The 27966-nt window shown below is 37.7% G+C and overlaps 3 protein-coding genes across 4 annotated transcripts; 2 read left to right on the forward strand and 1 right to left on the reverse strand.

Moving 5' to 3' along the window:
* Positions 1-847: 847 nt before the first annotated feature.
* Positions 848-9336, reverse strand: b3galt4 (UDP-Gal:betaGlcNAc beta 1,3-galactosyltransferase, polypeptide 4). Of its 2 annotated transcripts, XM_066643566.1 has the most exons (4): positions 9288-9336; positions 8639-8736; positions 5989-6165; positions 848-5071 (listed from the first exon to the last, which is right to left on the reverse strand). In XM_066643566.1, exon 4 carries the CDS (start codon positions 5067-5069, stop codon positions 3963-3965), a length of 1107 nt encoding a protein of 368 aa, XP_066499663.1. In that variant the 5' UTR covers positions 5070-5071; positions 5989-6165; positions 8639-8736; positions 9288-9336; the 3' UTR covers positions 848-3962. The 2 variants fall into 2 exon arrangements, with proteins under 2 accessions (XP_066499663.1, XP_066499662.1); XM_066643565.1 differs by lacking the exons at positions 8639-8736; positions 9288-9336 and having other exon boundaries at positions 5989-6697.
* On the forward strand, positions 8744-22368 carry nr2c2 (nuclear receptor subfamily 2, group C, member 2). The gene is made up of 15 exons (XM_066643564.1): positions 8744-8864; positions 11805-11932; positions 13484-13585; positions 13837-14037; positions 15658-15763; positions 15947-16126; positions 16667-16814; positions 17107-17197; positions 17956-18086; positions 18190-18364; positions 18631-18752; positions 18840-18979; positions 19408-19545; positions 20155-20260; positions 20348-22368. The coding sequence occupies exons 2-15, from the start codon at positions 11873-11875 to the stop codon at positions 20520-20522; spliced, it is 1875 nt and encodes a 624-aa protein (XP_066499661.1). The 5' UTR covers positions 8744-8864; positions 11805-11872; the 3' UTR covers positions 20523-22368.
* Positions 22369-25045: 2677 nt separating this feature from the next.
* On the forward strand, positions 25046-27934 carry mrps25 (mitochondrial ribosomal protein S25). Its single transcript, XM_066643649.1, has 4 exons — positions 25046-25331; positions 26371-26477; positions 26595-26682; positions 27020-27934. The coding sequence occupies exons 1-4, from the start codon at positions 25198-25200 to the stop codon at positions 27210-27212; spliced, it is 522 nt and encodes a 173-aa protein (XP_066499746.1). The 5' UTR covers positions 25046-25197; the 3' UTR covers positions 27213-27934.
* Positions 27935-27966: the final 32 nt, after the last annotated feature.

A 27966-nucleotide genomic window follows, 5' to 3' on the forward strand; every position in this document is an offset into this window, starting at 1 on the left:
GGTCTGTAGTAAACGTTGATGTTAATCATAATACAGCCTTCATTGCACAAAAATTGCAGTTATAGACTGATAAATCAACACGATGAGCTAGTTATTCATTTCAGCATCACCAAGCTCTAGAGATATTTCTGAGTTGGACTGGAAACCTGTTTGTAGAATATAGAATAGCTGTACTGTATGTTTATGTAGCATGGTATTTTTATACAGGTTAATATCCAATGTTTCTATTACATAGAGAATAGCAAATATTACATAAAACTAATGTTACATAGCCAGCCACTTGATGTCAATTGTTTTTATAAAATGTCTATTTAAAGTTTAAGGGGGAAACAATGCATCTACCAATCCACAAGCAATTATATAAAACAACCTGGTCAGTTTTGTGTTGACCAAGACACAAAATGTTCTAAATTGCACACTTCAGAATTGTCTTGTCCCCTAGTCTGAGTCTCTCCAAACACTGCAAAGGGACTGTATTTATGTGAGAGTATAAAGGCAAAGTTAAATGATGCTAAACTGATCAAAATACTGATTAAACTGAGAAGAAAAAGAACCAAATATCAATGGCTAAAATCCAGAGCTTCTGCTCCTCCCTCGTTCTCATTTAAAGGATCAGGTGCTGAAACTAGTTCTGAACAAGGCTGTTTGGGCAGACGGAGAACAATGCAGTGTGGTCTGTTCTTTGTAGCACTTTGACCACATTTGAAAGTTCACATACTAAAGCATAACGGGACCTCAGGCCTACAGTGGAGTCAATTTTAATTGTCTTTAAATTTAATCTTAATGTTTGATAGATTAACCATGAACAAACTTTTTTTCCAAATCTGTTTTGCATAAACCCAGAAATTTGAATTCTGCTCTTTATTGGTGACCTATTACATACAAATCCATGTTGTACAGCAGTTTACACAAGTTCATGTGGATCATGAAATATGAACACACTTTCAACTTGAACATAACTAGAGTCTTCAAAAAAGCAGTCGGCATATTCAAACTGCTGTGATAAAGAAGTGACTTTGCACACACTGATTGAACTGGTTTTGGTGATCTTATCCACAGTTAGATGTAATTAAAACAGGCCATAAACGCTCATATCTGGATTTCACTTATGAAGCTAAATATATTTGGAATTACGTGGATCGTGCAGAAAAATCCAACCAACTTATAAGACTTAAATTGGAGGAGTGGAAAAATATTAAAATTAAAAGCAGGTCTAAAAATAATGGGAGCTGTAATACACACCAAGCTTCATTTACAATTTGATTACACAGATTTATGGGTTTTGGATATTTTATCTAGTTTCCTTGTCATAAATTTAGCACAAGTCTAGATTTATAACCAGTTTATCCATAGCAACGTATGTGGCAATTTAGTTAAACGTTAAGCTTAAATCCATCTCTGTCAACCTCGGCCCAACCACATTTTAATGGCTTTTTCAACGGATGAGATACAGGTATCAATATATAAGTCATTTGATGTCTTTGCTGTGTGTTCTAACTGTAGTATGCAATCTATATAGTTCTATTTAAACCTTCTAATACCCTAAGACTTTTATTATCTTCTCTCATGGAAATTAAAATACATTATTTTAAATGCTGTGATGGCATTGATGCATTTAAAAAGGGTTCTCACATTGCATGCACTTAGCTGAATGTGACAATCCCTTAAGGTCTTCTAGACTTGCTCTTCTGGGTAATATACGCCAAACATATGCTGGCCAATTTTACAAATCTGTACACATCTGTTACACACACTGCACTACCGGTCCGAGACGAGTTTAAAAAAAATCACCAGCCGAGTGTTCACTTTTTAATGGCTGGATAATGACTATATCACATCACATACACAAAACATAAAGCATGACTTAAAATAACATAGACACAATTTACTGCTAATGTAATCTCAATTTTACCATTTGGTCTGGAAAATACAGAAGCACTTCTTTTTCAATGTTGTTTGTCCAAGTTTAACTAAAAAGGTTTGTTCACCTAACTGTATTTTACCTCTGTGTTTATATTCTGTCTTTGAAGTGTTAGGATATTTGATGATGTACTACTTTAAGAACCTGACCTCTTTTTCACTTTCTCCACGAGGCATTCTATTACATGACTTTGCATAGCTCCATGGTCCAGAAAAAAATTCTGGTATTTCTGTGAATTCTACTATATTTTGCATATATTTCCATTTCTTAGAGTTTGCAAAATGTATCTTAGTGTACCTGAGTGTTTAGTGCATGTTGTTCAGTTTCTAATTAGAATAAAGGTATATCTCTTTTTTTTTTACTTGTGCACTGCTTCAGATCATTAAGTAGAACATTGTTTTTAAATGTGAAAAAAAATATTTTATTGAAAAAAAAAGAATGATTAAACTCTGAAACTGTTATTTACACATGAAAATATCAGTTTTTCAGTTATTCAATCGTTTTTCCAGTGAATATAATAAATGTTCATATGTCACCTAACGTACCACATGAGGATGGTTCTCTAAATCCTAGATTGAGAATCGCTGTTCTACTTTAGCTGTGTACATGCTAAAAATATGGTACACTCTGGAGTGGTTGCCCATGGGTTCAAGGATGTGATGCACAAAACCATATGTAGGGTATGAATTGATACTTTCAGATTTTAAACCAAAAGGTACAAATTACCTTTTAACACATTTAATTTGAAAAGAATATTGGACGGGCAAGTGTCCACACCTTTGGTGTATATTAAAATGTATTTAACTGGATGTAAATGAATCAGGTTTACCATTCAGACTCAGTTACCTCTACACTACATATTTAGTTTTGCCAATGTGCATCAGGCCAAGTGCAAAAGTCATTCAATGAGATAAAATGCCATAAAAGCAAGGGAGGGTTTTAACAGAACTGTGACAAGTTTGACTATTGAACTCTGTGAACGATCCATTTAAACTGCGTTAAAATCAAACAAAAAGTCTTCCTAGGCATCATGTGCTATTCCAGAAGGCATCCTTAAGGAAGACCACTGGGGTTTTATGAAATTAAACCAGTTAATAACAGTCCAGTGCATTCCCTTTTCAATACAATATTCTTGTGCAAAATAAAATAAGTGTTACATAACTTACATATGTATATACACAAAATATAGAAAACAGTTTCTTAGTACTGTGTTCAGTGCACTCTCAGCATAGGTAAAGCACAATAAGGGGATTAATATCAGGACTGATTGCAGATTGCACTACACAGCAAACATTATATAACGACAAAGTAGGTGGACAATACTTGACACCAACTAAAGGCATGTGTTCAGGGAATAGTCTTTACACATATAGTATTGGGCCCCCCTTCAGAAAGTATCCTTCATCTATTACATTTCCAATAAATTGACCATTAAGTACAAGTTATTTGTTCTTCAAGAGTTCACAAAACTAGAGTTTAAAACTAATTAAGTTAAATAAAGGGAAATTAACTCCTGATAGATCACTAAAACTGTCAACATAAACCTTTCATCTTCGTGATAAAGGTGTAAATGGAGCTAAACACTGGCTCCTTATCTGGAAAGATTCATAAGTGTTTCTGTCCGTCTCGCCACTGTGAGAAAACAACTGAAAGCTAGGAGATCATATTTTGTATTCCTCAGATAGTGAGAAGCAAAACACTAAACCAGCATCTTGGAGGTCTGGAAACATTCTTTAAAAAAAGTTATTTAATTCTTGGGACATCTGTTTAATTTTGGTTTAAATATAGTTATTTTCCTCTGGTTCTTTAAAACGAACAAGTTGTACTTGGTGGCTTAATTAAATGTAATAAATGAGGAATTCTCTCTAACTTCAGTGCATTACGGTACATTCAAGTAATGGTTGAACATCTGGCACATTATAAAAATAAAGCTACATTGTAACAACCCACATTGATTCCTTTTGTTCCATCTGTGGTTCTTCAGACTCTGAGGTCTTGTATGTTCCTTTGCTGTATCTTCTGGAATTTCTCCGGAAATTTATCACTGAAAGCCCAGCAAATCACCAAAAAATGATCTCACTTTGCAAATGCCAAGTGAGGTCTGGACTCCAAACCAGGAGCATGGCGTTGTGGAATGGACCTCTGCCCAGTAGCGGAGCATTTCTTCTGGCTTAGTGTGGTGGACCGACACCATGGCCTGGTAGCAGCAGCGTCCATATGGCACGGATGGACCCCCAGAGAAGTAAGGGCAATGGGTGGGGGTGATACCTGCCGCATGGGCACACAAACCCACAAACACATCCTCAGGAGGCAGAGGTTTGAGTAAGTGCAACGCAGTGGCAGCTAGTGATACTTTTAGCACCGCTGGCCGAGAAAGAACATATGCTGTTCCGCTGCAGTAGTCAGGGAAAACTGATCCTCCAAACAAATCTTCAGACATGAAGTGCTTGCTGGCCGGATTGCGGTCTGGGGCCACTCTCATGTGAACCCGGCCAATGTAAAGTTCTGGGAGTTCATTTTCTGAGCCTCCCCAGTTAGAGGTGAGATATCGCAACAGTGCACTGGGGTTAAACATCACGTCATCGTCCACTTTGGCTAGGAAGCGAGCCTGGGGGCAGAAACGTCGAGCCCAAGCCAGCATGGATAGCGTCTTCAGAGTCAGGTTGGCGTAGGAGTCCATAAAACGACCCTGCACCAAGTCCCCTCGCTCCCGTGCTTCCTCCACCAGTTGCTTGGCCAGACCAGGGTCCGATGTCTGACCCACCATGAAAAGAGTCATGACTCTGTGACCTCTGACTTGCACCTCCCCACCCCAAGTGTCCCGGATAGCCTGCCGGGCCTTCTGGTTATCAGGGGCTGAGGTCACCAAGGTCATAAGGTATGGCTTGGCACGCTGGCAGACGAGGGGACTTGGCATGAGGAGATACTCCTCTGGACGTGTTGGTGGCATGCTCTGAGGAAGAACCACTCCATGGGCAGGTCCTGTTCTACTCATTCCTAACGAAGTGATCCAGATTTCAATGTAGTCCACAAATAAGACTGCCAGGAGACAAAAGAAGACCAGCAGGCATAAGATAGGCAGCAGCCCAGGATGCCCTCCACGCTTCCACAGACGGACTTTACACACCCACAGACCACGGACCATCATACCTAGAGAAAACAGTGCAGTTACAAATAATTGCATGGGAAATTATTGCTTTTTTTGTACTATCATACTGCACAAGTACTGTATATGTATATATAAGACCTATACTTATATGTCTATTTAAGATATTTCCTTTAAAATACTGTTATCTAACTAAGCCTCTTAAGAAAAGCATGATACTTGGCTTCGGGGCTAAAATAGCTGCATTTACTGCGTTTATGAATTCATATAAAGCTCAGCCCTAACACTTAGGGCAACAAGCTCTCTCTATTGTATCATATTATCACCACTTTTCACATACGTTCACTTTGTAGTTCTCCAAGTACAGAAAGTAATGTTTGTTGTCCTACAGTTTATTGGCACTCTTTCACCACGTGGATCAAACAAATAAAGTCCAGCAATGATATTGAGGGATTTAAATATTCCAGCAGCACTGCTGTGACTGATCCACTCATACCACACCACGCTGACACTACCAGCACAGCAGTGTGCCTACAGCTCAGAATGAACCAGCATGTAAATAATACCTAAATTGAACTTACCTTTTAGTTACTGCTAATAATGAGACCAAAAAGGGCAGCAAGCGATAAAACTACACGTCTATGTATGGTAAATTATATTAACTTCCCAAAGGTTCAAATAAATAATAAATAATAAATAATCAGCACTATCATACCTTACTTTTATTTTTTTAAATCCTGAAGTCTTTGTTCAATGAGACAGCGTCTTGTATGAATTGTCCATTCCACCTTAAACAGCGCAGCAGTTTTAATGTAGTAACCGACGCACCACACTAGGAACTATTACATAGTTTAAGGTGGAATGGATCATTCAAAAAAAAAAGGCGTCACATTTATTTTAATGCTATAGCCAAATATTTAACAGTATAAGGACATGGTAAAATTGGCTATGTGGTACTTACCTTTATGGCTAGTTAATATTCTCTGAAAATGTTCGGTTGATGAGCGCGAGAAAGTCACCCCAAATATGGTGTATGTGCGTTCTATTTAACCCTCAGACGCTTCTCCATTTCCATGTCCTCTTTAAGCCACCAGAGCTCAGAATAAGACGTATAAACAAGCTAGATACACGTTAAACCCTGGAGATATGAACACACGAGTGAGTTAGGAGACATTGGGATAACGCCGTTGTTTCCTTTTCCTAATATTCATTGCGCTACCTTTGCAGAATTATGCGGGACGATGGTGCCATCTAGCGGTGAACCATAGACGCTACCATTATCAAAGTAATACTCTACTAATTCAGGGGTACACAACGCTTGGGTTTAACAATGACAAGGTTATTTCGGGGTGGGGGCACACGTTGGGGCAACAGGTAGTCTCAGTGTCACTGTTGGTTCCACCCACGCCTCGGTTCACTTTGCGTTTGGTGTATCCTCCTCTTGCCTGTGTGGGCTTCTTCTGGGTTCTCCTGTTTCTTATCAAAACCAAAAACATATGTGGGATGGGATTATTCAAAAGAGCCCAAATGTGTGAGGGAATTGATTGCATTCTAGAAGTGATGTCAAATCCTGGATGACAAAAGCCAATACAAGTTTTTGTCAGCTGTACTTTTATAGAGCGCCATCCCACCAAAGAATGTAATTCCACAGCCCAATGATGTGGCTTTAAACCCCTCTAGCTGACACATGGCATTGAGCATGCTGACCTAAAGCTCATGGGCAGCTGCTTCATGCTTGTATATGGAAACATACATCTTAAACTTGAAATTTAATCGTCATTGCACTGCAATACAATACATTTTCACTCAATATATATAACATCATCCTTGGCAGACAGACAGAGGCACACACACACACACTAATGGGTCATGGATGTTGTAGCGATACCCTCACCACTCCTTACCCCCAATATTTTCTCCTGCTAGTCCAGGAGATCAAACTGCTTACTTTTCTGTCCCACTTTAGCTTTTGAATCTTGTGTAAAACTGAGAAAGTAGAATCTCCTAACTGTGAACAATTTCTCTTCTGTGTCTAAGCATAGTCTTAGAGTGTTTTCATTTTTCCGAACACTGAACCAGCCCAGGATGTACTAATTATATTTGGTTAATCTGTTGGGTGAGGCCCAAGTCATGTGAGTAGTTCCCTCTGTTAATACAAGGAGGGTTCTGTCTTCTGAATAAACCACACACAGCAGTTCCATAGTAATTGGTATCATCTGACGATAATGTGCAGGTCTCTCTCTCTCATTCACTCTCTCTCTCACACACACTTGTAATTTACATGTGTTATTTCCTCAGAATTTGACACAGTCTAATAAATAAAAATTGAAAATCACCCTCTGCGGTACATATCATCAAATGATGCGGGGAGTCTGTAGACGTCTATGAGTAAAGGTAAGGCTGAGAAACCTAATTGATGGCCATGACCTTCAGTGCCTCAGAGAGCACTCTATTATAAGATGCCATGCTTCGGTGATGGATAGGCTCTCACCTACAGGCTTGGGAACCTTGACAAACTGCTGTAATCAGCAAAGATTGTCAGTCCATTCCCAAATGAAAAGTTGAAGGACTATAGTGCGCACTGCAGCAGTCGCAGGTAGAACACATGTATCCATATTGTCCAGATTTCTCTAAGCTTGGGTTCATCTTAAATGGGCTGAGAGCTGACTATGGTCTGATGAGTTAATCTCTCAGGTTATTCATAGAAAAATGAATGTTGAGAATGTGTTTAGCAAGCCAAAAAATACAAATAAAAATAAAAATAATTTAAAAGAGAGTCATCCATGTTTTTAAACAGCATAAATTTCTGTCACTGTGGGGGTGTTTTAGTGCCATTGACATTATCTTGCACACAGGTTAGGGTATCATTTATGCTTTTTGGGGTAATTTACAGCAGATGAATACCATTTTCATCTGCTAAAGCACTGAGCTCTGCATGGCTTCCCTGCTAAAATATTTTAGAGGGTTATAGAAGCAGTGCAGGTCAAAGATTCTTAAATAAATAAATAAATCAAACACAGAAAGGATTTACTGGTTTATACATCCTTTGTAAATATAATTAAAGTCCACCTAAAACACATCTCTTCATTTTCTCTAACCACTTCTGACTGCTGCCATTTTAAAGCAGAAATCCTCAGCCATTGCAATGACTACTAATTCCCCATGTGATACATTTTCTAGAGCAAAAACACTACATAGACTTGTTAAAGTAGCACTAGTTGCGATTTGTTTGTTTGTTTGTTTGTTTGCTTGTTTTTGCTCCTGGGCTTCCCCTATAGTTGCAGAGATTAATTCCCTTTTACAACACTGTCTTGAAATCAAGGCTCCAGAAGTTACACATTGCAGTGAAGTAGAAACAGAGGCTCTGTTCTCCCTATTACAGGTCAGTGAAACATCTCAATTACGTTGAAGCTGTACATTTTATGAGAAAAATACTACCCATTTTTCATTTAATAAAGTTAAAACTCGTTTTTCACTGATGTGCTGTCTTGAATAACCTAATAAATAATTATATGCTAATTTAGTTGTAACTTTCATAATTAGGAATACAAAAATATTGTATTTTCTGGGGAATACAAAAAAAATCTTTACAAAGATGTCTTTGTACAGACCCTAACACTGCCCAATCAACGCCGTCCCGGGCGGCGCCTCAGCCAATCAGGGCGCTCCTGGGGAGGCAGACCGGTGACGTCAGGCCGTCTGGCCGCGACTGCTGAAAAAGAAAGAAAAAATACACAACTCTCCTCCCTGCAGCCGAAACGGGGTCACGAACTATGACCTTTCACAAGCCAAAAAAACAATAACAAATAATTCCCGATAATTCGCCGAGTCTTGCAGGTAAGTCGCGCTTTTATTTTCGGAATTATTTTAAAACGTTGAAAATGAGCTCCAGAATAAGCGCGTATTTTTCCCCCTCCGGCTCCCTCAAAATAGGCTCCTTATTCGCCAGCTTCTTTCTCGAACTCTTCGTTCCACCTTAAACAGTGCAACACTTGCACTGAGCCGCTACGCGGTTTAAGGTGGACCGGGGAGTTCAAATAAGAAGCCCATTGTATATCGGGGATTAAATAACGGCTGGTTGTAAAAGCAGCCGTTGTGAGACACAATGCTGCACTTTTCTACCTGTCGGCTCCTTATGAGCACGGTTTTCGAACTGGGGTGTTGCATTTTTTGTGCGAAAACGAACCGAGCGCCATGATGTTACTGTAGCTGTTAGCACCGATAGCTTGTAGCATAGCGCTGTGAACCCGACCCTTTTACCTTTAACATCCCGGGGGCGCGGGGCGGCTTTCTCCGCTTCTCTCCGTAGCGCAGCGGACAGAGAACCGCAGAGCCGCTCAATTTAGCCCGCTCTTTTCTCCTGTCTTTGCTGAAACAGTGCACAATTGTTTTGTAATGAAACGCTCGGGACTTGTGTTCGTACGTTGGCCGTTTGCCAGCTTCTCCATTTTGTGTTATTTCTGTAAAAAGAAGAACATTCATGAGGACGACTGAAGTCTCTGGCGGTTCAGCGCCAGTTATTTTATTCTTATTTGTATCAAATTGAATGAATACAAACAAACGATGTTTCATTTAGCTAAAGGGATACTTCTATACAATTCATCCATCATTTCACGTTGGTATATGTCATAACACAAACCAGTGAAATATAGTGCTTATGTTGTCACTATTGAAATGTGCAAATAAAGTAACTAACGTGTACAGTTAACGTTAGCATACATCGATCAGCCAACACATTGTTGCCACCTCCTTGATTCTTCACTCATTGCCCAGTTTATCAACTCTGCTTACCATATATATATCAGCAAGTCGCACAAAGTAGTCCATCCGTTTCTTTACCTGCAGTGTTAGCACCCTCTTAACCTGTCAGGACCACCACAAGTATTATTTCGGTGGTGGATCATTCTTAGCACTGCTGCGACACTCACTTGGTGGTACAAGTGGACCAGACAGAGCGGTGCCATTGGAGTATTTAAATACCTCAGTTCTACTGATCGACTGCACTGTGCCCACTGATGAAGGACAAGAAGGTTTCTAATAACAGATAGTTCTCTGTAATATAGTATTGAGTGTATAGTGAGAGGACACTTTGTGTATAAACTTCAGCAGCCCTGCTCTGTCTGATCCACTTGTACCAGTGCAACACACCACCACTACCACAGTGTCACAGAAGTTCTGAGAATGATCCACCACCCCAATAATACCTACACTGAGGTGGTTCTCTGGGGGTCCTGATCGTGCAGAAGACTGCAGAGCAACAGATGGACACCTTCCGTTCCAAGATAATTTAGGATAGTATGTAAAATGCTAAACACAATGAAATGGTTAGAAAAGTGAGTTTGAGAAATTATCTTTATTAGACCTAATTGCTTGGGGACATTTAAGACAAATTGATTCAGTGTAAACCTTTGCCTTTCTTCAGTTATACAAACCTTCAGCTACACAGCTGTAGAGGGCCTGGCATATTTTGCATGCTTTTTTAAGGAAAGATAAGGATGGAGGTAAGCCAGTCTGGCACCTTTATTCTGCAGTATGTATTTTAGCATTGTTATATTGAAATAATCATGGACACCCCTGTAAAATACATGCAAGAAGGCTGTGTGCTAATAGTGCCTTCATAGATGTTGCCCATGTCATGTACAATAGCCAGTATACCAAGACAGATGCTGGGTTTTGAACTTTACACTGGTAAAAGTGTGGGTGGTCCTTTTCTCCTTTATCCAGGAAGGCACAACATTCAGAATTTCTATATGGAATCTGAAAAATTGATTTGTCAGACTACAAACCATGTTTTTATAGTACATCAAGCCGTCTCAGATGAACTTGAGCATAGAGGATTCTATGAACTTTCTAGGCATTGTTGAGATATGGTTTTCGCTCTACATGGCACAATACTAATTTGCATTTGTATTCAAATACAGTGCATTCACAGCAAACGTTTTTATTTACAATGGCTTGTCAAAGTGTTCCTAAGCTCATGTGGTGAAACCTATTAGGGGCATGCTGGTTTTTAATGTAGCACTGTAGGCCATAGGTATTCAGTTGTGTTTTTTTTTTTGTCTTATTACAAGGGCAAAGACACATTACATAAGCATATCAAATAATGATATTAATCTGAGCTGGTTTGACCCCATCGCCATGCTTCAGGCTGCCTCAGCCTCTAAGCTAGGTGCATTAGGAACAGAGTAAAAATAGCAGTGCCAGGAAATGTGCAAGATGATACAGGCAAGGGACGTTCAGTTGATGCATTATGGTGTTTTTTAGGTGCTACAATTCAGGAAAAAAAACATCAAATTAAATATCAGTACTTGACATCACTGTTGTTCTCATGGCTGAATGCAATCAGTTTCCACTACGAGTTCTAACATCTAGAATGATAAATTCCTAGAACAGTAGAAGCTGTCAGTGCATGCAAAGTGGATCAGCCCCAACCTGGGTTCAATTAATTTAAATTAATAGACATATGCATATTGATGCTTTTTTTTGTTAAATTAATATGAAAAAAATGTATAGTGAACATCTGTGTAATGACCATGGCTCAGTTTCCCCAAATCATCGTAGTGTTAAGATCATCTTAACAGGGAGAGGGTGTTCATTGTGATGCTCAGTCTACAACTTAAGAATCTGCTTTGTTCTAAGAAACTCAGCCCATATTAGTAATAAAGTGATCTGTGTATTATTGTGACAATGAATGAAGTAAAACAATCTCAAATTAAAACAATGGACATGAGAGAACAATAGCAAACCCTTTTATAGATTTGTAAATGTTTTATACAGGTGTGACTGATAACAAATTTGGCACTGGCCTTGGTCCAATCAAACACCACTAATGACCTTATATCGCCATGACAACCAATGTGGAGGTGCTGGCTCAGCAGATAGTGACCACTGAGCAGATTGCAGAGGTGAGTGAGTGTGTGTGTGTGTTTGTTTCCAAGTGGGACATCCCCTTAAAGCGTAGGTTGAGCATATTTCTTGCAACTTGTTTTTAACCTGGTGTATGACATGCTAACATTTGTGCACAAAGCACATCTCTGGTGCTAAATCTGGATAGAGGTGACATGTATTTTATGTGATGATTCTAAAGCTATTTTTTTTGGTATTCACGTTTTGAGCCCCATTATATATTCCACTAAAGGTCACAGCTTTTCTTTCATATTTGATGTCATGTCTCCAGTACCAAAGATCTACCGTTTTGTCTGAAAAAAAAACAAAATATAAGGCAAGCCATAGGCAGTATACCTGATGAAGAAATAAATGAAGATTGCTTTGCTGTTGTATAAAATGGCATTAGGGATTGTCCCTTTAAACAAATAAATGCCCAGAATATTCAACTTCCAGATCATTATTGCTATTAGAATGTGACATTCAGTATTCCGTATGATTTATGTTACAGGAGGTCCTCGGGTTACGTCAGTCCCGAGTTACAATATTTCGTGGTTACGACACATCTGCCATTTATTATATAAAGCCTTGTTTCGAAGTGGTTTTGTGTCGTAAACGTCGTAACGCGAACATCGTGTGTGGTGTGCGCGGCGGAAGAATACACGGTTACGCGGCTCGGGACCGAGGAGGATAGGTGTTAGGATAGGATAAGTGCTTACAGTATGTTATTTACGTACAGTATGTACGTATGTTCCGACTTAAACCGAAAATCGGTTTACGACGCGACGTAGGAACAGATCAACTTTGTAAGTCGAGGACCCCCCGTATATGTGTAGTTTAACCATGTAGTATTGAGATTATAGGTTAATTAAGTTTAATAGTAATTTACATTAACAGATTCTGTGTGTATAAAGGAATATAAACATCTGAAGTCTGAACAGCCCTAAATATCCTGTGGGTTGTAAACAGCTAAAAAGGACACTACCATATTGTGTGAAACAAATGATTATTTCCCTACTCTTGTTATAGTGATAGAAGAATTGGCTGGAAACGTGAGTGGGTAGTTAGTTTTAGTGAGACAGCTTTCCAGATTCCACGCCTTTCTGTTTTATCTGTCTGTAGATGCTCTCTTAGAGTATTTGCCCTAATTAAACACTGTTTTGTAGTCACAGTTCTAAAGAAATGAAATTAAAGTATAGTAATTTATTAAAACTTCTGACAACTTCTGATCACTAGCTGTGTTGATACATGAACATCATATATGTGTTTTTATGTACTTACTATCTAGCTGTAAAAAAAACTAAAATACTCAGTTCAAATTCTATTTTAGAATATATTATCTTACCTTATTTAAAAGACAGGCCAATATTTGTTATACTGTTTGATAGAGCTCTTTGAGTAGGATGACTGGTCACCATGGAAACACTGCACTTGACCCTCATAGGGAGAGTTTAGCAAGAGGACATCTTGCCCCCTGTTTCTTTCTTTGCTCTGCGTGTATGTGATGTGAATGATATCATTGTGATTAAAACGTAGGTTTGTGTATGTGCGTGTGTGTGTGTGCTTTACAGATGCAGTCATCTCCTTCAGACAGCCCAGTGATGAATGCTTCTCCTCAGCGCATTCAGATCATCTCCACTGACCCTTCCGTTACCACACCACAGAGAATACAGGTACAACCACACACACCGCATTGTCTTATTTAATTAGGAATAACCAGCACATTGGATTTTTTTGTTCACGTGGTATTCAGTCTTTCCTCCACACTTTTAGGTACTAAGAACTTTTAAATGTGAACTGTGTCATATGAATAATCATTCTCTCTCTCTTTCCCCCTCTCTTTCCCTCTCTCTCTTTCTCTGTCTTTCTCTCTCTCTCTCTTTCTTTCTCTTTCTCTCTCTTTTTTTTTCTCTCATTCATGTAGATAGTAACAGACCAGCAGACAGGCCAAAAGATCCAGATTGTAACAGCGGTGGATCCTGCAACTGTGCCAAAGCAGCAGTTTATACTGGCAGCTCATGATGGAACAGGAGCAGGAAAAGTTATCCTGGCGTCCCCTGACAGCCCCAGCACCAAACAGCTTATCTTTACAACGGCTGACAATTTGGTCCCTGGCAGAATACAGGTAAAACCATAAACCACACACTCTCTCTTACACAATGCCATATTATATTGTAACATAGTCTAAATTTTGCATAAATACATAACACACAACTGTATATGTAGGGAGACCTATCATCTATCATCTCCTAAAGACAAAAAACGTATAATTTGGCCAATGGTGCTCAAACGTTTGCAAATATGACTGTATATTGATAGTGACCTAGGCAGGAGGTTTATGCTTCAAAACCTGTTTCCTGAAAAGTTGGGTTTTTTTTTCTAAAATTCACTAAAAACCAAAATGTTCTTTTTCTATCTTTTTTTAAAATCATCTTGAACCTTTTTTCACCTCACAAATGTACATACACAAATTTTCCAGTGTTATCACTGACTACCTCTTCTCTTAACAACACTGTAAAGGTTTAGGAGACCGGTTGCTGTAGTTTTGAAAGTGAGACATTTTCCCATTCTTGCTTGTTATAGGAATTCAGCTGCTTATCAGTTTAGTGTCTCCATAATAGTGTGTTTCATTTCATAATACAGCAAATGTTATTCAATGCATGACAAGTCTGGACTAGTTTAAAACACTTTTACTAAAGAACCATGCCGTTGTGGCCCATGCAGAAGGTGAATTGATTTGTCTTACTGAAATAATAAGAAAGGCCTGAATAAGACAAGGTCTGGATGGCAACATGTTGCTCCTAAACATATATAAATATGTGTGTGTCATGTGGACTAATGCACCCCCAAATCATCACAGATGATCAAAAGCTGGTTTTCCCCCCTCCTCTTTAGACAGAAGGACGTGGCATATATGATTTCCAAAATAACTGCAACTTTTGATCAGACCACCGAACAATCTTTAATGTCAGACAATATGAAGACCCAGAGAAGGTGGTGGCATTTCTGGAAGCTGTATATGAAATCTACTTTGCACAGTGTTTTAACTTGCATTTGTTGATGCAGCAACAAACTGTGTTCACAGACAGTGGTTTTGGAATGAGTGACCACAGTCAGCCAATACTGGTTTTGGGTCTTGTCCCTTGCATTTATAGATTCATCCAAATTTTCTGAATCTTTTAATAATATTATGTATTGTAGATGATGAAATCCTCAATTTACTGGCTTTGATTTTACTCTACTATTTATGAGTAATGTTTTTAAACCCAGTCCGGTCACTGACATGTTGCCAGTTTTTATGTACCATTACAGAACTTTGCTAGACTTTGGTTTCTTCCATCACCCATCAGTGTCCCAGCTTTTCTAAAAACGGGGTTTGTAAATTCTTGGCAATTTTGCATTTAAAAAATGTCTTTTGAGCTGAATGACAGTTGTCACACCAATTTCAAAGGCCATAACCCATTGTTGCAGAAACAAAAATTTTGGTGGATGCTCTTTTTCAAACCTAATAACGATAATCTCACCTGTTACCAATTCACCTGATTATAGTTTATGTAAAACTGCATAAATTAGAATAACTTAACATGTCTCACTCTCCTTTTGCCTCCATCCCAACTGAAAATTTACAGTAAAAGTTTGTAAATCTCTTAACCAAAACATTTAACACACATTTTGCATGCATAGCCATATCAGTGCTCTGCTGTATATTTGCATTGGTGGTGACTTCACCTGCTGTGTGTTGTAGTTTGTCACAGATGCTGTGTCGGTGGAGAGGCTCCTTGGTAAAGGTGGAGAGGTGGGCAGACCACAGCCTGTAGAATATTGTGTGGTTTGTGGAGATAAAGCTTCAGGTAGAAGCATTGCACCCAGCTTATAAATAGTGCTATTTTATTAAATGAACTCACACTATATATACACACACACACACACACTGCGATTTCACAAGTCTGCTTTTAATGTAAAATATAACAAGACTTTTTTAAATTTAAATGTATTAATTTTAATACATTTCTATGTCTGTGTGTTTATTTCAGGGAGGCACTATGGGGCTGTGAGCTGTGAGGGCTGTAAGGGCTTTTTTAAGCGAAGCGTTAGGAAGAGTCTGACCTACAGTTGCCGTAGTAACCAAGACTGTGTGGTCAACAAACACCATCGAAATCGCTGTCAGTTCTGTCGCCTCAAGAAGTGCCTTGAGATGGGCATGAAGATGGAGTGTGAGTTTTTTTACTTTAATCCTCACACACAGTTTTCTTAGAATTTTTTTGGAATACCACTGCATATATTCCAGAGATATCCCTCTAAAGTTCAGTGTTAGAAATCTGTTGCAGTTGTCTTTTTCTCATGATGTAAGTAGTTTATTCTCAAATACATTGAGTCATGTTGAGCACAGCCCATGCGTCTGACAACACCTAGAGCGTCTTTGTTTAGTTTGCACATTTAGTTTGTTTAAGTCTGTTCTCAGTTACAACTCCTTGACAGCTATCCTTTCTTAACTTTGGCAGTAAATGGTCTTCTCACAGTGGAAGGTTGAATAGAAACAACTGTGGATTTTTTTTTTTCAGAGCTTGTTTTTCAACTCAACAATAACATTATAAATGGTGCTTATTTAATTTGCATTTATTGGCTGTTTTGATTGGAAATTAAGTAAAATACAGATGGACTCATTCTTACTTTAGAATGATAGACTTAGATTTTGCTAAATCTAACGCAAAAATGTGTCTGCATTGTGTATGTATTTGTGCGTGGTTCTACAGCGGTACAGAGTGAGAGGAAACCATTAGACCTGCCCAGAGAGAAGCCTGCTAACTGTGCTGCCTCCACTGAGAAAATCTACATCCGCAAAGATTTGCGAAGTCCCCTTATAGCAACCCCTACATTCATCACAGAGAAGGATGGCTCACGGTAAGATGTGCTGATGTTACTGTTCAACAGATTATTTCAAACAGATGTGCATATGAGCACAGGTGCAGAACACAGCATCCCTTTTTGCAACATATCTGATCATCTATTTAAATACAGTTTATTCTTGCAAAGGTGTTTTTATATGTGGTGTATATTTTCTAAGAATGTGTTTAAAGCACACACTTCTGTCTATCCACTGTGTATGCCACCTTTTTGCTAAAGATTTTTAAGGTTCTTCATTTTGTTCTCTGATTTGTTGTTAATATTATCACAATCATATTCATGTTCGCAGCTCTGGCTTATTAGACCCTGGAATGCTAGTAAAAATCCAGCAACCTCTCATTCAGGCTGATGGCACATTACTCTTAGCAACAGATGACAAGGTAACAGTTTTTTTCTGTATAAGTTTAAAGGATCTGCATAAATTCTAAAGATTTAGGATATGTTTGGAGGCTCTTTTACGCACAAAGATCAATTAATTAAAGTGAATGATTTATGTAATTTGTGGAACAACATGACATTCATGTTTAATGAGATTGTTAGTACAGACTTTTTGGTACCACTTTGAAATAAGACTAATTTTTAAAAGGTTTATGGCATAAACCAAAAAATGTTATGTGTTTTAATTAGATTGTAAACTCCTTAAAAGTCATTAATAACCATTTGTAAAACAGTTAGAAAGGGCAAAAGTGATCTTTTTTTTTTTTTTAAATACTACAAGTGTCATATAATTTAGATAAAGAATAAGATAAGAGTTAAGTCATTTCACATGTAAAGTTAAACCACATTACATTATAATTAATGTATAAAGGACACACTCTTGGTGTTTGATTGATTAAGCGTGGTGGTAAAATGGTTATATGTATTAACAAATACGTGATAAAGATGACAGGGTTTTTGTCGACTGATGGAGAAGGCAAAGTAAGGTCAGTATCTGGCAAGATCTGAGGTTTAACAGAGTAGATGTATGTGGGTTCACTATTTGGCACATAACTAGTTGCCCTTTCTCTGTGTTGTAACTGGTTATTAATAGTTTTAATGAATACCATTAAAATCAATCTAAAGAAATTATAAACATTTATAAATGTAGTCTTATTCCAAAATGGTACTGATATATGTAACTGCATGATTTGACCCTCAGGCAGAAGCAGGTCATGGTGATCTGGGGACGCTGGCTAATGTGGTGACGTCACTGGCCAGTCTCAATGACTCGCTCAATAATGGTGACACCTCGGACAGCCAGCAGGAGGAGTCAGCCAGCGAAATCACACGGTACGGTGCGTGTGTGAGGGAGAAACTTTTATTTGTTGAGAGTACACATTGTACATGAATTAAAGATGTGTTTATACTGAAGCGTGTGTGTGTGTACATGCAGTGCCTTTGACACCCTGGCCAAAGCATTAAACCCTACTGAGGTTGGTGAGGAGCAAAACCTGTCAGAGACTGACTGTGTGGGTGGGACCACAATACAAGTGATCAGCAGAGATCAGGTTACACCGCTTATTGAAGTGGAGGGTCCTCTGCTAACAGACACACACGTCACATTTAAGGTGGGTACAGACAGTGCTTTACTGACAGACTGTTGTCTATAAGCTGGTAAATGTCAGTATGAATTGGAGATCAGAGTCATCTGTAGTAGGTGATATTAGGTAGCATCTAAATGAAATTTTCAGTAACTTCTCTAGTGAAATGAAAGCTCTACTACTGAGGTATAGTGAGTTTAGTATATAGAGGATAATACATTACATTTGTTTAGAGCTTAACAAAAACATAAACGTGTGTTGAACTGAATCTCTGTGTTCTTTCTGTACTTTAGCTGACGATGCCCAGTCCGATGCCAGAATATCTGAATGTCCATTACATTTGTGAGTCAGCATCTCGTCTTCTGTTTCTGTCCATGCACTGGGCACGCTCCATACCAGCGTTTGCTGCTCTCGGGTGGGTGATGCTGTATGTATTCTTTATGAGTGCCCTTTATGCCTGTTTCCTATTTTATTTGTATTTCTCTGTATGTTTGTACTGCAGGCAGGAGTGTAACACATCTTTGGTACGCGCCTGCTGGAATGAGTTGTTCACGCTGGGTCTGGCTCAGTGTGCTCAGGTTATGAGCCTCTCCACCATCTTGGCTGCCATCGTAAATCATCTACAGACCAGCATACAAGACGGTATGATAGCACTTAGAAAATCACAGAAAAAACAAGTGTATGAAACAGCAAATTTTGAAAAATATCTTGACAATATTGATTTTACAGTAGTGAATTATTTTACAATTATTATACATAATTTAATGTTGTTGAAGTCAGTAGTTTCACTTATTTATTTATTTTTTTTTTTACATTTGATATTTATAAGTAAATCTCTACCTGGTGAAAACCAAAGTTATTCAGAATATATATATATATGTATGTGTATGTGTGTATGTAATCATGTATCAAACATTAGTGGAGTGGTTAAGAGTTGACAGCGTAAAACAATTGTGTTTTAGAGAGGGAAGCAATACTCTGGTTTTATTCAAAGTAGGGCATAGTGTTTCAGTTCATACAGATTGTGAGATTGTGAGCTGGCTCTCTAATAACTCATCTCCTTCATAAAGACAAGTTGTCTGGTGAGCGTGTGAAACTGGTGATGGAGCACATCTGGAAGCTGCAGGAGTTCTGTAACAGCATGGCCAAGCTGGAGACTGATGGCTACGAGTACGCCTACCTGAAAGCTATTGTTCTCTTCAGTCCTGGTAAACATCTTTATCAGCCATTTTTCTGAATCAGTGACAGAGATATGATGTATTCTGTATATGTTAAATTATATACACAACAAGCATAAACAGTATATTGATATATTGTATCTCGGCACCACTCAGGCAGCAGATAAGTACTGTGCTTGCAAGAAGCTCATTTTAGAGCCTTCATTTATCATTATTATTATTATTTTTTTTTTTTTCATTTAGATTTTTTTTAATGGTAAATACTTAGAATTATTAAATTTGGAGAAATAGGGCTTTCAATTTCCAAGTTTTTTTAATTGCTATATTACCTCATTTTCATTGTATTCCTTGTTAAACTGAACCAGTCTAGTTTTTATGAGGAATCATTACTTTTTTAAATGTGTGTCAGTATAAAGTCTTTTGAAGTAAGTTGTGGTGCATGACATCTTTAGGAAGTCAGAATTTAGGGATGGAAGACTTGCAATAGGTTATAAGTCCATTTCAAGTTGTCTTGTTTTGCAGCTAGATGATTTTATAGATTCCAAACATAAAGTCATGCCAAACATTATTATTATTATTTATAGTTTTATATAAATTAGACTTTTCTTTGTACAAAGTGACATTTTTTTTCAACAACAGATCACCCAGGCCTGAACAGCAGCAGCCAGATTGAGAAGTTCCAGGAGAAAGCTCAGATGGAGCTGCAGGATTATGTACAGAAGACCTATCCAGATGACACTTACAGGTACCTTCCTTGATTTATGATTTGATCTGAGATCTCTATGCTCGTACTCTTGTTCTCAATCGTTGCTTCTCCTGGCTGATTTTCCAGATTGGCGCGGACTCTGATGCGTCTGCCGGCGCTGAGGCTGATGAGCTCCAGTATAACAGAGGAACTCTTCTTCACCGGCTTAATTGGGAACGTGCCCATCGACAGTATAATCCCTTACATCCTCAAAATGGAAACTGCAGATTACAACAGCCAGATCACTGGCCCTACTGCATGACTACAGGTTCAACTGGTCCTGCAGAAATCCCGCAAATCCCATTACACCTTGCCTTCGTGCTGATGGATGCAAATCTTGTTTTTTTTTTTTTTTATTGTTGTGGATGAACAGTTGGTTTTCCTAATGCAACCTAGCTCTACCAGCATAAGAGCTGTAGCAGTAAGGCCATGTAACTGAGGTGGCTGTTACTTCAGAAAGGGGTGCATTTTTATTTTATTTTCTTTAAAAAAAACAGCAATCAGCATTTCTTTAAAGCACTTCAGACATTGTTCCAGTGAGAGGTCTTTGAGGCTCCTTGGAATATACACTATATTCAAATGTTTGTATCATGAACAATATTTTAAGGGTTTGAGACTAGCCCCTAGGCATTCAGTCAGAAACTCAACAGAATGTAAAAATGGCAGATAGTTAAGGCCAAATGTCCAGGTACAATCTATTAACCCATGACATTGTTTCTTATGCAAATAGCAGCATCAGTATCTCTATAACCTCAGTATAATAAATAGTACTAGGCCAAATGTACAAGATTTATGAGGATGACTTCAGATCTTGGATCTTTGTTTTGCATTTTGCCACAATTTGATTATTATTTATTTATACAAAAATCATTTCGATCTTAGCAAAGCACTATTACATTGAGGACATAGATTGCACCTAGTTTTGAGCTGATTTGCAAAGATGGCAGGGACGATGAATCACCAATAAAAGTAATGCTTAATTTGGCCCCTAAATGCCTGAGGCATGTGAAGCTTGTACCTCCAGAAGATTTGTTTTTGTCTTGCAGCCATATTGGAGAGGAGGAACCCATTCTACATTGATGTTATTACAGAACACCTCTGCTATCTGGACAATCAGCAAACAGTTGTATGATGCACTTAACTTGGACATTATGTTACCACCTTCTTTATTTTATTCATCCTTCCTATTCACTTGTATTTATTTTACTTTTCATTTGAACATGAAGGACTAGTGATAGTTCTGTTCCTTATATCTGTCTTTTAACGTTTTCTTGAAAGCTATTTATCGACTTAAGTGACATATAGGAAGTTCTCAGTTTACTACGCACCTATTTCTTCGGAGACTTTGCTAGTTGGTTCCTCTTAGGACACGTTAAGATCCATCATGTTTTTAATTTATTAGTTTGATACAAATAAGTCACCGTTGCTCATTGTATTTCCTGTTTTCTTTCTGTCAGTGTCAGTTGCAATCCCGACAGCTGTCTTCTGTGAAATGTACTCAAAGTACAGCCATGCACTTATGAATATTATGAGAAATTGTGAAATGCGTCTTTTTAGCCTTTTTGTTTTTTTTATTTTATTTTTTGTATATATATATTTTTTTTATATTTTTTGGGAGGTTTGAACCATAAGGTTATGAATATCTGCTACATACCTGAAATGTATATGTACTGTACAATAGCCTACCTAAATATCTGGGTTTAAAACCCTTTAAGACTGTTTATAATGCTGTTGTGATAACATGTCTAATGAGATTTATACTACATGTAATTTCATTAAAATGAATGCATGTCCATTTCTAATCAGGTTTTATTTCCCCCTTTCTTCTGGCAATGAGATGTTAAGCTCTTTTGTATATAGTGCATTGCCGTGCATGGAGTAGCTTAATGCATTTTATGAAATGCTGTATCGAGTTGGAGTTTAATTGTTGTGGCTTAGAAATACATATTTATCTGCCCGAGGCTAATGACTTTAGGCAACTATTTTTATTTGCTAATTAACTCCTTAATGTACCTTGCAGAGAAATGAATGACCTCAGTGTCTTGTCAACAAAGAAGTTTTTTTAAGAAAATATATTTGTAAACCCACGACAGTGGTCATGTTCAAAGTGTTTTTTATTTCTTAAGTATCATGTCAACTCTTCAGTTCTGAGAGTGTTGACTGAACTTCTACCTTCGATTGGAAATTGATTTGAAGTTACCACAGACAAATTTGATGTCCAATAAGATCAGTCATTTGTCATTGTCAAGTCATGTCTTGAACGTCAAAAGCAGCCAGTCAAAAGTGTTGCTCTGATTCATAATCATTGTTTGTGTTTTGCTGGATTTATTGCCTACTTTTGTTAATGAGCTTGTTCACCTTCTATTAACAAACCGTTCTAGAAAGTTATTCCATATTGGACTTCCCCTAATTTCAGCCACAGACGCTTTGCCCACAAGTTGACGGAGACTCTGATATTTTAAGTGCATAAAGCTGGCCTCACTGTCAGCGTTCTGCCAGTTGCATTCTGACTGGCTCTCTGCCTCTTTCTAAACTTCACGCCAAAATAGCTGACTTGTGATTGGTGCTTTTCCTGCAGTAGTAGGTGGTTCTTCGCCACATTAAAAGATGAAAGGTACCTGTCTCCCCGTAGAGTCTGGTAAAGTGAGACTAGACTACCCTTAGTCTATTGGTTCTCAGTCCAACTGCTGGTGAGCCACTGCCCTTCATGTTCATTTTCTTTTCCATCACACCTATTTCAACTTCATACAGGGTTTTGAATTAGTCCAGTGGTCTACCAGGACAAGGACTGATAATCACTGCCCTAGTCATACAGTGCTACAAAGCTAGGAGGGTTGATATTATCACATGCAACACGTAAAGCCAGCCACTGCTTATTTACAAACTGCCACTAACAATACGCCTTTGGACAAGTCAACATGCTTGAAGGAGAACGCTAACTCCAGTTCTGTTATGTAATCTAACAAACACCAGTGATCTGTAGAATGAGTGTCATCCAACTCAGTCAGAGAGAGCTGATTATTCTCCCTTGGATGGCTGTGGCATCATTGGGGGTCCTACTTGCGATGATATGGCCAACATGAGACATGGCTCTCCCACCCACACATCCTCCCTGACGTCAGTGATTTTAGGAACACTGTTTTTTGTTGTTGTTTTTGTTTATTTGTTTCTTTATACCTTCACAGACTAATGGCTCAACACATCCTGTGTCATTGTCTTCAACTCAAACAGCAGATGAGAAGCTTTTGATGTCATCTTGCTTTATCTTCTCCCTTTTTATTTTGGCTGTCACACAAATATCTCTCTGCTTTGATGTTCTCTGATCATGGAAAGCTTCTAGATTGTTGTTGCACCAGAATGAGTCTGAAAATACAAGTTCTTTTGTTATGAAATGCAAAAAGAAGGCCTTTGAAGGTTGCAATGTGTGCTCCCCTGTACATTATATGTTGCTTACTTTGTAAAACATATGTTCAAATGTGAAGCTTTTAAGTTTCACAATGTCATTAGTTCCACTAAAATGTCCCATTCAGTATTTTGATCTCAGTTTCCATGGGATGGGAAAAATAATGTGTATATATATATATATATATATATATATATATATATATATATATATATATAATTATTACCATTATTATTAGTGCTGTAATAGGTGAACAGAATACTCTGAATACAAAATGAAGTATTACTTAATCATAATGATTTCTGGAATTAACTACATTAAAACGTAAGATTTTTTCTATTTTACAATAACGTTGAGGGAATAAATTTAATGTTTATTTAAATGTCTGTGACTTAGAAGCAAAACTGGAGTTTTGCACAAGTGGTACCCAGAGATTGGCACTGTTGTTTTTTAATTGTGCCTACATTTGAGGGCAAAAATGTAATATACAACTAGACTGGACATTTTAAAATTATAAATAATAAATTATAAATAAATTATTATAAATAAATTATAAAAATTTTAAAATTATTTCCACAAAAATTCATTTCAATAATATCTAAGAGACTAATTTATTTCAGTTTTTATTTATTATTTCAGATTCTGAATTGTTAAAATATTTTTGCTCCTCTAGTAATTGGTATCTTGGCCGATTATTGTAGCCTAATAATAGTTTCTCACAATAAGATTGTCCTTAACTTTGTCGGAATATTGTCATCAAGTCTGGAGTAATGTTTAATTTTCAACAATAAGCTGGTTTAAACCTGAAGAAGATCTATTTCTAATCAATAATTTTTAATTATTAACATTAACTTTAAAAGTTAACATTTTTACAAATTCAATGGCCTAACAAAAAAAAAACCCGATGATGTGTGGAAAGTTGAAAAATGAAGTGTGTACATTTTTAATCTAGGGGTAGCTTTTGTCCTCAAGTAAATGCTATTTTATTATCTTAAAATAAAGAAGAATCAACACAAAATAAGTGTGAAGAAATGAGGAAGCATACAGATGTGTTGATTGTCCAAATTACCAGTGAAATGTGCAAATATGTTTTCACAGTAGGAAAAAAATCATTCCAGAACTTTCCCCTCATTGCTTGCTAGCAGCTCAATACAGTCACATTTTACATCCAGAATGCCTGTCTTAGAATTAGAGTTAGCATTTTATGATTATGAATTCCATACTAATGACTATGTCTAAAATATTCTAGGCTATGTTCTCTTTTATTATGAGTTAGCAAGTCATAATTCTGAGATTCACTGTCTTCATATTATTCGATATGCAGAAACGGGTTCCGTGGATCAGATGATATCCAGATTTTAATGTCCCCGTAGCTACCCTCCACTGCATAAGATGGCGGCAAAGCGTGTTTTGTTCCTCAGAGCGACAAATGCAGCACGAAAAGTGAAGAGCCAGAAGAAGAATAGGACCATGAGATAGAGTCTGTTCATAATATTACCCTCTCAGACGCGTGTTAAACTAAATATATTGAATAATGCCTATGAAAGGGAGGTTCCCGATCCGGAGAACGCTTGAGTACCTACAGAAAGGAGAGGTGGTGTTCAAGAACTCCGTCAGGATTATGACTGTGAACTATAACACACACGGAGAACTGAGTGAAGGAGCAAGGTCAGAAAAACATTCACTCACACAAAATAATTGTTATTTACAGGGGCAATGAAAATAAAGCTCACTCCTATGAACTATCCTGATTAACAGGAATGTGTGTTATCTCACACTTATTAAAACTATAGTTTAATATGACGCTTATTTTGTTATGGCGTGTTCCGTATCTCTGCAGTGTGACAGAATTCAGCGGTTTGTGTAATTTGGTGTTCTCATCCATCACAGTATTTGACTACAATACCTCAGCCCGCCATATAACCACTGCCCATTCCTGCTGAACTAGAGGCTAAATAAAAAAAAACAGATAGATCAAGCTAGAATAAAAATGCAAAAATAATTATGATGCTCTTACCCAATATACTTCACGACTTCCCTGCAATTTAATATAATTTGCTAGATAACTGGTCCAAATAAACTGATAGATATGAAGAACAGGACTTAAATAGAGTTACTTAATTATGGCATCAGCACAAGTAAAGATTAGACGTGTTTTAAAAAAAAAACTGCACCATGGACCAGTTTGCATGTCTTTGTTACTGTAGTTTACCTGCTTGGCCACAGGTGGTCACCTTCAATAATGCTGTAGAGCATGGGATAATTAATAAAAACTCATTTAGGTCCAGTTAGAGAAAGCCAATGTCTGGAACGTAACATATAACTTGCATTGTGATTAGTGCCCTATCCTACAAACTGAAGTAGGCCCAGACCACAGTCTGCCTATTCGTGACCCCTGCTCTAGTGACAGTTGTGTGTTGTTCTTAATTTTTATCAATCCTAACATATCAATTCAAGTGAATCAGTTTATTAACTAACCTTAGTTATAAAGTGGTTGTGTTAATGCAGGAATGGCAATAAATCTAAACTGTGCAGTTGAAAACTATTTGAGGAAATTTAGTTGTACAAAGTAGGTGGCTTGTTGTTAGCCAAATGCTACTTTACATAGAAGTACACTTGTTTATAATTCATATTCCACATTCTGTAGTTATGCTATAAACACTGATAAATCCTGTTTAACACTTGTCTTTTTCTATCGAACTCTTAGGAAGTTTGTGTTCTTCAGCATTCCACAAATCCAGTACAAAAACCCCTGGGTTCAAATTATGATGTTCAAGAACATGACACCATCTCCCTTTCTCCGCTTCTACCTCAGTATGTACATTTTATGATAGCTGTATATTTTTTTTACACAACTGCTTATGTTCTCTCATCCGTTGTCAGTATTACTTGTTAACATGTATAGTATTTTGTGTCTGAATAAATCTGTAGATGATGGTGAGCAGGTTTTGGTGGACGTGGAGGGAAAGGAATATAAAGACATAACACAGCATGTGAAGAAGATCCTGGGAAAATCAGAGTAAGTGTTTTTGATAGGACTGCTTACAAACTGGTCTTGTGATACACAGCACAAAGCTAAATCACCTGATATTTTTTGTACAGCTCCCCTGGAGGTATTTCTTAAAGCAGGATATGCTTTCCCATTAATATTTATATCCATATTAAGTAGTTTATAAAGCTTTGGGCCGTCAGGTTTCAGAATTGTAACTATTTGTTTCATAAGTGATATTCTGATGGGGTTATGTCTTTGTTTTTAGACTTGCTAGTTCTTCGCCCATTATTGATGTCCAGCTATTGACAGAAAGAATTCTTAAGTATTTGCAATTCACACCCATACTTTTCTGTTTTCATCACAGTAAGGTGCTTCAGGCTGAAGCTCTAGCAAAGATGGAAGCTTCAAACCCAGCAAACTTTGGCCCCAAGAAGTATTTCCTGCGTGAGTGTATAAGTGAAGTGGAGGGTCAGGTTCCTCATCCGGGACTTGTGCCTCTGCCAAAAGAGATGACAGGAAAATACAGGACCAAAATGGCTGCTAGCTCAGAGGACTAAGACTAAGGTGGGCGAGATTGGGCACAGAAGAGGGGAAAGATGAGCAGGAAAAGAAGAGAGTGGGACTTGATTTTAAAGTTCAGCCTTCACCGCTGAAATGGACTGCACTCACTTTTTAAAAATTCTAACAGCTTTCAGTTCTTTGTCCTGAAGAGGAGCTGGGACTATATCCTGTATGCAGCATTTCCATGTTTGTCTTTTTCTTTTTTTTGTAGTATTAAATATAAGACAAGAACCCCTAGTGTTCACTTTCTATAAATCACACAGCTGTCGACTGTAGAGAAGTGGAAATGCATTCCTAAACCTTTTGAGATGTTGGTGTGAGGTAGGTGACCTGGAACATGGCCTTTCTTGTGCTTTTGTGGATGAATGCAATCAAATATTCCAACGTCTAGTAATGACTCCCCAGAAGAACAGAAGCTGTTTTTTCATCAAATTGGGATAAAGTACCTGATAATACTCCTGGTTTCAGTAGAACGGTTGGATGAGCATGTCTTTGGCCATAATGGTCATACTGGGACAACAGTGTGCTGAACATCCACCTCAGTTCCAGTGGGTGTTTTGATTAAACAAACATGTTCATGTAATTCAACAATGCATATTAATTTGGTCAGAATAATGCACTTTGTTGAAATATAATAATGACATTTGGACAACATTTTGCAGATTTACGTTAATGACGCCATAATAAAAGACAGAGCCGTGAAGATGCATTTGACCACTGTTTTCTTATTTGGTCGTTTTTATTAGTGCA

The sequence above is a fragment of the Hoplias malabaricus genome, chromosome 14, assembly GCF_029633855.1.
Source record: "Hoplias malabaricus isolate fHopMal1 chromosome 14, fHopMal1.hap1, whole genome shotgun sequence".
In the NCBI taxonomy this organism is placed as follows: domain Eukaryota; kingdom Metazoa; phylum Chordata; class Actinopteri; order Characiformes; family Erythrinidae; genus Hoplias; species Hoplias malabaricus.